Raw genomic sequence first — 11023 nt, forward strand, 5'->3', positions numbered from 1 at the left:
GGGAATATATTTAATATTACAGTATTTCCAATAATTCATAGAGTGTGTTTCTCACTATTTAAATACAGCCATAAAATAATTCTAATACTACTATTAAAATAACTGACTGTAAAACCCATATATGATCTGGATCTTTTGCTGGCTTTATTTAATTTTAAACATTCACAATGTGTTTTCCATCCATTAGGAAAATGCTTGGTGGTCTTGTTTTGCCAACCACTGGAAACAAAACCCAAGCATTTGCATATTAATTAAGGTTTGGAATTGACTAGGGTAAGACTAGGGGAGCAGGGTACCTTAAAAATGAACGACCAGCATAAATATTCCAAAAAGTTGTTTTTATTATGGAATTAGCTTTTCTGCCTAGACAAATATTTTCTTTTGCTGTTTATAATCCAAACTGCTACAGTATTGTGCTAGAGTATGGAAGTTTGAAAAATGAGATTGACTTGTCTGTTTTTATCATCCAAAATGACTAAGGACAGACCCCTCCATGCAGGATCTCAGAACACTTCTACAATAAATGTAGATGTTAGAAGTACAAAAGACAAAAAAAGTTTATTGGCTTTTTTCAGCCTGAATTAACTGCTTAGGTGGTGTTAGAACACCATTTCTCATACCACTGTGACAGGTAAGTCATAAATTAAATTTAAATATTTAACCTGATATATTTCAAAACAGACTTGATCAATGAACATCTTTTTAAAGACTTTTACACAAGTAAGACTGCTTTTCTCATCAGGCTGCAGCAATCTTGTACACCTAAACTACATGGTATGTCAGTTTAAAAACTACCAGAGCACATTAGCTTGTAGAACTGTGTAATGAGTCAGAACTCCCCAACTGCACAAAGTCTTCCTGGTCTCTGGAAGAGACCTTCTAATCATCCCATGCCTGGTCCTTGGCTAAAACGACTGAAGGAAACATTAATGGAGAGTAACCACTGCATGGCATTTCCCCGAGATACATGCAACTTCTCACCTTCAGCTTCTTTCTCTGTCAGCTCACAAGTGGCACGGGTAACCCTGCACAGTGGGAGGGCAGCAGCCACAAGAGTCTATTCAAGGACAGAAGCTGCAGTTTTGATGAGCAGTGGTTTAGCTGCCTCTAGGATGTCCAGTTCAGGGTCCAGTGAACGACCAAGACCTTCTAGAACCATGATGGCAAAGATGATGGAAGCAAAATTGCTCTCGAGCTTCACCTAGAACCACAAGCAACTGAATGAACTCAGCAGACCTTTTTTTTTTTTTTTTTAATTTCTGAGCTCATTCCACAGAGGTACCAGCTCTAGCTAGGCTGAGAGGGAAGAGCATACACATATCTGAAACTATAGTGTGACTCCATCACTTGGAGTTTCAGAACACACTGAAAACCAGCAGCAGGCCCAAAAAGAAGACAACAGTTTCAGGGTAAGTGCCCTAAGGGAACCCAAGAGTTTGTTTTTCAGTTCCAAGAAGGGGAATGGGATTTTTTTTCTTCCATACTGGAATAGCAGGAGCTTAGGAGAGTAGTAGTATCCAATGTACTTGAACACATGCACTTGTGTGAGGGGGAGCTCACCTACTGAATGGCCACGGAAGACCCCCACAGGTCACATAGGAAACGATCCTCTGCTCTGCATGTGAACAAACTACTCCCCAGTTCCCAGCCAGGCACCAGGATTGTTTCAAGGCATACCAGGGCATTAAGAATTCATGGAGTTGGGAGGACTTGCTTTGTAAGGGCCTAAATTACATTTCACATTATTAGGAACCAGCTTAATAAGGCTTAATGACAAAAACCTCTAAGGAATGTTTAGGGGGACCCTCTGGAGGCTGGGCAGCCCTGTGGCTGACAACCTTCTCATCCCCTCTAGTTCAGGCCACCATAGCTCTGTTGATTTCCAAAGTTGTCTGCAACCATGGAAACTTGTCCCCCAAATACCATCACTTATAAGAAGAAATCTCTGTTCTGTGAGCAGCTTCTCACTCTTGAGGCCTCGTAACAAACCAGTAAAACAGCCTCGTGCTGTTACATAACCACATATCGGGAAAGAGGTCCAGGGAAGAAAGCATGCAATGATATACACGTGGAACATATATTAGATTTCATTTTCTGCTTCTAAGGGACTACTTAAAAAAAAGTATGTGTTACAGCAACATTCCTTTTAGTAAATAATATCAACCATTAAATGCAGTATTAAGACAAAATCCAACAAAACAGAAATTGGTCTTGGTAGGGTGTATATCAAGGCCCGAGAAACAGTGTGCCTGCAACACTTGGATGCATTCCTGCCATCCCCCTCCTAGCAGTTCATTTCAGAATTCACAGTCCCCCTCCTTGTCAGGCCTTCATGTTCCCAGTTGTTATCCCTCCCCAAATGAACTTCCAGCTATTGAAGGCAGACAGTGACAGGACCTCACCTTATGGGTCATCAATAGTTTAAAGACATTCGAGAGGAGATTGGCCACCTGAAGCTGGAATACAAAAGAAGTTAACAACTGATCAAGAAAACTGTGGTCAAGAAGACTGAACCATGCGAGTGACAGGCAGGATTCTTCTAAGCGTTGGTCAGTATTTGGTTCTGGTGGTGGGACAAGATTATTGGGCTGACAACAGCCAACATCAAGGTATGATCCCCCCACCCTGCCCAGGATAAGGAGTTCAGCTCTGACCCAGAGTTCTGCTTACTTGCCAGCTCCTGAAGGCTGAGAACGTCCAACCTCACAGCAGTACAAAACATGCACTAATTTGCTCAACACCACCATGCTACACTCTCTGAAGTGCCCAGGCTGGCCTTAGCTAACAGGATGCAAGCTGTAATATCAGGCTCAGCAACCCCTCACAGTGAGCTGCAGATGTTAGATTTTAGGAAAAAAAAAAAAAAAAAAAACCCAAAAAAAAAAGCCCCAAACACATGGGTTTTTAATTAGAAGGAAATAAAGGATTTTATGGACTTCTGCTGCACCTAAGTGCCCAGTACTGGTTGGTGGTGCTGATGGGATCAGAGCTGGCCTTTCCACATGAATCATTCTGAAAGCCAAGTTGCACTGAATTACAGGTAAGTGAGGACGTGACATTGTTTGTGCACTTGCCTTTCCTAGGGCAATGGTGTTCCTCCGGACCTTGGTCACTAGTTCTGCCATCTCAGCTTTGAATCTCTCAATATCCTGGCACTGGTTAGCACGGGCATGATGAAGGATCAGTTCTGCCACTCTCTCCCCCTGTGAAACAAGTTGAAAAGGAGAATCGGAACTTGATCACTTGTGCCTGGAAGGCCTCTGCTGCATAGGTCCCTGGAGGAGGCATACTGCAGGGAGAATTCCCAGGCCCATGCTTTCCCATTCCAGCAATGGAGACACAATGAATCAACAGAAGCGTGCACAAGAAGAGCAGAACTGGTCCAAAAGTCTTAGCTGGTATCTGGCAAAACCCTGGTTATTTTTCTTGCAGGCCTTGTAGGGTAGAACACAACAAAGGTATCTCTCAGACAGTCAGAAGTTTCAGGGGGAAAAATAAACCCCACAGGATTGGCATCATCTTCTTAGCAGAGAACATAACGGTGTAAAGGCTTATATTAACATATGGGCCAAGTCCAACCTTCCATTTGCAAACTGTGGAGGAAAAGAGAGCTGATTCTACACTAGCAGATGTTTGGTGAGAAAGCAAGAGAGCGATATGCAAGCTTCACTTGTAAGAGGCTTTATAGCTCTTCTTGGAAGATATGTCTGACAGCAACATACAAAGCCAGAGCCCCAAGGTACAGCAATGAGACAGTGTAGTAGTTTTTCCACCTATAGATCATAAATTACACCCAGCCTGATCCATGAAGGACTTGACTTGCAATCAGATGTTTGCAGATTTTGCTTAGCAGCTGAGAAGTCTGGCAGCACAGGATGGGCCTGAATACACAGTTTAGCACTGACTCCTCACTGTGCTTCAGAAGATTAAACAGACCAAGTTAAAATGTATCCCTCTTAAGATACGCTGGTGAGCCATCCAACCCACAGCTGAGAAACAGCAACATGGCAAGTATGAACACAGACGCTTGTTCTCAGAATGAACAGGAGACATCAGCACTGGATTCTCTAGTCCATCTCAGAGTGTATTTTAAAAAAGTGGGAAGGAGGATAAAGTAGTTCCCCTTATACAGAGGAGCCTGGCAGAGGCCAAACCCCCTCACCCCCAACTGTTTTGCTTCCTCTTCTCTACAGACGCCGACACAACAGCAGAATGGAGGGTAGCATTATGGGCTTTCCAGTAGCAAGGCTGCAGAAGGGAACATGTGCAGAAGACCAAGACGTTAATCCATTCCCTCCTCTTTCCTATCAAAGCCTGGCAGATTCTGCAACAGCCTCATACGCAAGTGGCTCCCAAGCAGTCCTAACTTGCATTAGAAGCACTCCTAGCCAGGGATTGACAGCCAATGCTTCCCATTTAACACCTTCCATTTCCTGAGCCACTGAAATCATTCGACTCTGACAGCCTCCTTGCTGTAGCTGAACATGTTATCCCTGTGTCTGGTATAGCTTCCACACTAGCAAGGCTCCTCTCCCCTCTTAGGGAGGATTGTAAGGGGAAATAGAAAAATATCACTTTGACCATCTGACTGTCCAGCTGTCTCCCTTCCCCAGCCCCATGACAAAAGCCTCACCTGGCCCTGGACCACAGCCGTGAAAACCGCCCGGAAGTTCTGCATGTCAGTGCTTTGCAGCTCTGCCACGATCCCCGCGTCCAGCAGCACCAGGCAGAGCTGCCTGAGAGGCGGCTGCACTTCCACCACGAGTGTGTCACACAGGTCCACGATGGCTGTCTGCTCCTTGCAGCTGGTCCCGACATGGGCCAGGCCTTGAACCAGGATGTTCCCAGGGTGCAGGTCAGCATGGACAAAGTTGTCAACAAAGACCTAGAGGACAGGCAAGTCTTAGAGCGGCTCATTCCAACCAAAACTCCCAGGCAAACAGCAGAGGTTTGTTTCTGGTCTGTTTGCTGTCATTACTAATGTGCATCACCCTAGGCAGCAACACAGCAAACAGCTTCTGCTGGAGACCAGCTGTGCTGAAATGGCATGGGTGCTACTCACTAGGGGAGTCAGTAGAGCTGTGTGAAGCAATCCTGTGTGTTTGCTAGAGGTCAGGTAGGACAGCCAGGAGTTCCAGCAGGGAACAGTAGTGCTCTTTGGCAACGAACCCTAAACTGGGGGCACACTGGTGAGCCTTGGCAAAGAGCAATGCAGTAAGAATAGGCCATTTGCCATTCAGTGGCATGGGTTATAGTGAATGGTTAAGTTTGTCTAGTCCGGGACATCAACGCACATTATAACTGTATTGAAAAGTAAGGAAAACAAGAGAAGAGGAAACAAATGTATGTAGCTCTTCCCTGCCTCTGCTAGCAGTTAGCACCAGAAAGGACTAGCAAGAAGACAAGCACAAGACAGTACTTCCCCACTAAACCTCCTGGCCACCTGGGACTGCAGGACTTCCTGCCCCAAGGAGGTTATCTTTGTATTTCATGGATTTCTCGTACAAATTTGTCCAGTTGCCACGTAAATAGTTAAGAGCTGTGTGAAAAAAGGAGATTTTTCTTTAGGTGCTGCCTGAAAAAATTACCTCTGATAATTTTATGTCCTTCTCATTCTTCTGTTTTGAGAACCATATACAATAGATCCATATTGACTCTCACACACTCATGATCTCTGTCATAAGCTACTCATTTCTCTGCTTTCCAGAGTTAAGAGTCCAAATTATTTCACCACTCCCGTATGGAAGCCATTCCACACCAGTAATCATCCTGGCTGCCTTCCTCTGCACCTCTTCTAGTTCTATTGCAGCCCTTGAAATGGAGGGTCCTGGACAGCGAGGGACTAGAACTGCACAGAGTATCAAGAAACAGGTATTTGTTTTAGTTACAGCCATAATGTTGTTTCTTTGCTCTTTAATTCTTTTTTACTCCTAAAATATGGGGGTCTTGTTTTGCTCCTAACCATTGAATCCAATGCTAGCGTAAAACTGTTCTAGTTCCACCACTGCTTTTCTAAGTGGTAAAAGCTCTTTCAGCTGTCATACTACTACTAGTCTGTCATACTACACGGAGTCAGAACTGCAGGCCTCGCCATCACCCTAGCATGATGTTGCAGTTATCAACTGAATTTCATCTGATGCTTACTGCCCACGCACTTGATACTGTGAGGTTCTTTTGCAACTCTTCCCTGCTAGTTCTCATCGCTCCTCACAAGACAATTGTGTCACCCTCTCAACACACCCTTCCAGATCATTTGTGATTATTTCAACCACAGAAGAACTAGACAGCCAGAAGCTGAATCATAAGCTGAATCTGGCCAGGTTTGTTTTCTTTACTCCATATTTAGTTCCTCCTTAAAAAAAGGCAGTTCCAGAGGAGGAGTCAATAAATGAAAAAACCATCTAGCTGTTTTCCCTGTGAGTTGCATCTATAGTCTCTGCAGAGAACATGATAATTTGCTAATTACATTGCACTTTAGAGTACTTGGGCAATATGTGAATATTCATTAAATGGATTAGTGGGTTTCCTAAGCAATGCACCGATCAAGTTGCATAGGATGACCCTACTGTGTGCAAGCAGATCACCCTTCTGCAGTAGAAGCAGCTCCGTGTCAAAGTCTACAGTAGAGGTGTATCTAGTCCAGGCTTTACTCAGACCTTGTGTTACATTGCACATGAAGTACAGACCCTCCCTCTGCCAGTTCCAGAATTGCACAGTGCCCTAGTGGCCCAAATGCTGGGTCACTGCAAGATACCTGGCATCCATGGGTTTGTTCCAAAAGACACAGCTGTATCTTTGAGTCCATGGGAGGAAGGGTAGGAGACATGGGAAGCAAACAGGTTCTCTTTAGCCATATTGTCTTATTACCCCAACTGAATAGCTTCTGCAGGAAAACCACCTTCACTTCCAGCCTCAGCCAAGTGCCTACCATCTTTAGGAGCATGTCCATGCCCATCTTTGCAAGTCTCTGCCTCAGCTCTGTGGCAATCTCCGCATGCAGGTAGTGCGAAATAGGCTCACTCTCCTGAAATAAAGACGGAGCTGGAGTCAAACACACCCTGGGTCCCACCTTCAACCACACCTTGGGTGTGAGGGAAGGTGATAAGAATACCCTAGAAAGGATCTGCTCAGTAGAGGCTGTACCTACTGCGATGGAGAACATGAGAGAAGCAAGGGTTTGTTCTTTGGAAAGGTAGTGATACAGCTTGGGGCAAAAATATTCTTGCCAGGATCACATGCACAAAAACTAAGGCTGAGAGTAGCTTTGGTCTGTGACTCAAACATCCACAAGGGAAGTGAGGCAAGCACCAGAAAGTATCAGATTGCTGAGCTCCTTGCTTTGACCCACCACAGAGGAGAGCTGAAGCGGTGTTGGTTTGCAAAGCACAGGCAAGCACATGGTGGCTGGACACACTGCTGGTCTGCATGGTTTCAGGCCAAGTGTTCACTTCTATATGGAGTTGTCTGCCACCTGTCTTCTGGGATGCACTGCTTACAAACAAAGAGAGTGGAAGAGACAATGAGGAAGGACACCAATCTCTTTAAGCAAATAAGAGAAAAGCATCCTTCTGCCTCTCATCACTCCTTCTCAAAAAAACACCTCCTTGGCATGTTCTCCTAAGGGCTTTCTCACCGCTCCCACCGCTCCCAGAACCTGCAATTCTTACCTCAAATGTTTCCACTAGAACATCTGTCGTTACCAAAGGCCAAAGGGGAGTTGGAAACTTCACAAAATCAACATCTAGGAAATTTTGTCGGAAGCGCTCCAGATTTCTGGCTTCGTAGCGTAAGTCAATCTCAAGGGAGAAAAAGAAAAAGCAGGCTGAAAATTACATGCAATTAGAACTACATCTTCAGGATCCAGTATCAGGATATGACTGTACAGTGCAATACCAACAAAACTAGTCAGAAAGCCAGAATGAAAACTAAATAAGAGTGCTGCTTCTTACATGCTTATAGCTTTCTTGATGGAAGAGTAGAGTAATAGACTGATTAACGGATGGCCCACAACCCAGCACCTTTGAAATACGGGTGACTTACTATAGGCATGGTGTCTCAAAAAAGACCAGGACTGCATTATTTTCAAGGGTAAGACAGATCCTAAACCAAAGCTTACCATCCAAATAGCAAGGCAGGCAGACAGGGTAGAAGAGCTGCAGCCCTAGCCTCACTTTACAGATAGGCAGCCACAGCAGGAAGAAATTTAATGTAACACGTACAAAATAATCCACTATGCAAAGTCCTGGCCCCAGGTCTTCAGTGATCCAGTGCCTTGACACATGACCATCTCTCCTGCCCACTGCTGCTGCTCAAGGAGGCAGGATAACCTTGCCTCACCTCCCTCATCTGGCAATGGGAAATATCCCATGAATACTTCTTGTTCTTTCAAAGAGAAATGAAAGGAAATTACAGCAAGGTTATCAGATGTTCTCCTAATCTTCATTCTTCAGAGCAAAAGCTCTGCTGAACTAAACTGGTACTAATGACCTTGAGTCACATCTGAATACACTCAACAGTTTACAACATGGATTTACTGTGCAGATTTTTTGCAACAGTAGAAAAGAATTAAGGCTTTCAAAAGCTTGTAACAGACTTCAGACTCTGCAATCTAGACACAAAAATGAAATTAGCAAATAATAGTTCATTTTAATAGAAACATAAGCCTAATTAAGCCTGTAGTGAAATCTTTGTAAGTTTAGTAGTAAGGACATTTCAGGACTGTGTCTTTTTAAGACTAGCAAATCAGGACATTTTCAGATCTATTTGCAAAGCTTAACTTTACCAATACTGATGAATCTGATGACATTACAATATAGAATGTATTATTAATTTATGTAAAAGTATATTACTTATGCCAATATATATACCTCAGTGCTAACAAACATGACCAGCGAGTACAAACTGCACACATATGTGTAGGATTGAAGAGTAAAAACACATGTCTGAGCACTTGTTTGGAGAGATTCTTTTCCTAAGGAGAGGTCTCTCACCAGTGTTTGTCTTTCACAATGCTGCAAAAAGGACTGCGACTACGGCTAGCTAGCTGTTCAGGCTGTTCACTAGAAAACATACTCAAATAGAAAACATACTCAGTCTAAAAATTATTTTAAAATCTAATATAATTTTTCATCGCTTCGATTTTTTTACTGTGTGAGCATATAAGCTTTCCTACAGTAACATTATGTGACTGATTAGAATAAAGAATGTAAGCAAAGAACAAGCAAGCCTTCATCTAACCCTTTAAAAAGTAGCAGTATGAACAGAATTAGAGCCAGCCAGCAGCAAGACAAAGGCTAGTTTTGTTCCAGTAAGTGGGGACCATGGCACAGCACGCACCTGTTGGACCATAAGCTTCTCAAACTCCTCCACGATCTCTGTCAAACTGAGCCACTTGAATCCAGGGAGAAGTCCAATGATGTAGCTACCCATCTTCATGAGAAAGAGATCCATCTGGACTTGGTGGACCAGTCCAGGGTGCAGGACCTGCACAAGAATGAACAGTGGCAAGATCAACTCCCCCAACACTCCATTTCAATCAGCTTAAGTGATACATTCCAAACAGACAGAACCCAGCCTATTAGACTGGGAGCTAACACGGCTTCCCCAGCTAATCCTCAGAATTCACATTTTGCCATGGATTAAGTTGTAAAGAAACATTTTATAATTGTCAAATGCAATATATCTGTGCTGGAGACTACAGTCTCACCCAATGCCATTTTCCACTGCTTTCACGCTCCCGCCCTCTCCCTGCCACGTAGTACTGACTAGTATTTGGAGCAGCTCGAATATAAGATTTCTTTAAATAAACTTTGCTGGAAAGAACTTATCTGTTCCAGATTTCTTCATGTGAGCAGAGAAAGGGTTTCATTGTCTGAAAGGTGAAACCAAGCTTAATATTCATTCTTTTAATGTAAACTGGGCCCTTGTAGGCATCTCTGGTATCCACATGCCACGTCAAATGGCGCCATAGGCAGTATGCATACTCAAGCTCTCCAGGCTGGGAAGATCTGGGGCCACCGCAAGTCTGTATTGCAGCTGGCTGGAACCAAAGTGCTGAGAAAAGACACTGATGGAGACAAGCATCACTTCTCTCATTCTACCTGGCCCTAGCCAGCTACTCCTCTCCATGGGAATTAAAACCTGATCAGCCTCATCCAGCATGCTCCATTTTCACACATCTACCGGCCAGATGACTTACTTTAATGGCTACAGGCGTGAGATGTCTGGCTGATGAAGGATTTGCATTCAGGAGCGGTTTGGCCATCTGCTCCATAAGGGACATCCCACTCAAAGGACTCCTCCGGGAGCAGTCTGCTGGGCTCAGCTCCTCCCTGCTCCTCTCATCCTGCATCTCCTCGCTCCTCCTCCTCCCCAGCCACCTGAGGAGGCCTCTAAAGCCTGACACTTCCCACGCTTCAAAAGCGGACCTTAACTCCGAGTGTCGCGCTAGCTCCTTGGCCTGGGAGCCGGCGACAGCCGTGAGGTCAGCATAGGCTTTATACACCTGGGCGACACAGCCCGAGCCGACCGGCTCCCGGCTCTGGAACTTGAGGATGCCCGTCCAGCCCTCACCAAAGGCCTTCCTCAGGAGGTCATCGGTGTGGCCCCACGGGTGTGGGCTCACCTCGACGTGCAGCTTGGAAAACTCATCGCAGAAGGCCTCGGAGAAGAGGTCCCTCCGGGTGCTGGCCCACTGGCCCAGCTTGACACAGGTGGGGCCGGCGGCCTCGGCCGCCCTCCGCAGCAGCCGCAGCCACAGGGCGCCCAGGCCGGGCCACAGGCGGCTCAGCGGGTAGAGCAGCAGCAGGGGGCCGAAGCGCAGCAGCAACCCGCAGGCCCGCAAACCCAACCGGAGCACCAAACCCAAGCGCCGCAACAACCTCCGGGGCGGCCGCTCCGGCCCGCGCTCCCCCACCCACACCGGCCCCCGTTGTCCCGGCCTCTCCTTCCAACCGGTCCCAGCGGGCACCGCCAAGGCCACCGCGACCCAGCGGCCGGAACGCAACCCGCCGCGCCCCGCGGC

At 45.7% G+C, this 11023-nt stretch overlaps 1 protein-coding gene across 1 annotated transcript in view; it reads right to left on the reverse strand.

Annotated features, from left to right (window-relative positions):
• Positions 1-1057: 1057 nt before the first annotated feature.
• ADCK2 (aarF domain containing kinase 2) overlaps positions 1058-11023 on the reverse strand; it is a 10116-nt gene continuing 150 nt past the window's right edge. Inside the window, exons 2-9 of the mRNA XM_010566353.1 lie at positions 10199-11011; positions 9337-9483; positions 7668-7796; positions 6929-7024; positions 4634-4885; positions 3075-3203; positions 2403-2456; positions 1058-1201 (exon numbers count right to left, since the gene is read on the reverse strand). Coding sequence (XP_010564655.1) covers positions 1058-1201; positions 2403-2456; positions 3075-3203; positions 4634-4885; positions 6929-7024; positions 7668-7796; positions 9337-9483; positions 10199-11011 — 1764 coding nt within the window. The remainder of the gene's footprint in view (positions 1202-2402; positions 2457-3074; positions 3204-4633; positions 4886-6928; positions 7025-7667; positions 7797-9336; positions 9484-10198; positions 11012-11023) is intronic.

This window comes from Haliaeetus leucocephalus, unplaced genomic scaffold, assembly GCF_000737465.1.
Source record: "Haliaeetus leucocephalus isolate CR32 unplaced genomic scaffold, Haliaeetus_leucocephalus-4.0 Scaffold206, whole genome shotgun sequence".
Classification (NCBI taxonomy): domain Eukaryota; kingdom Metazoa; phylum Chordata; class Aves; order Accipitriformes; family Accipitridae; genus Haliaeetus; species Haliaeetus leucocephalus.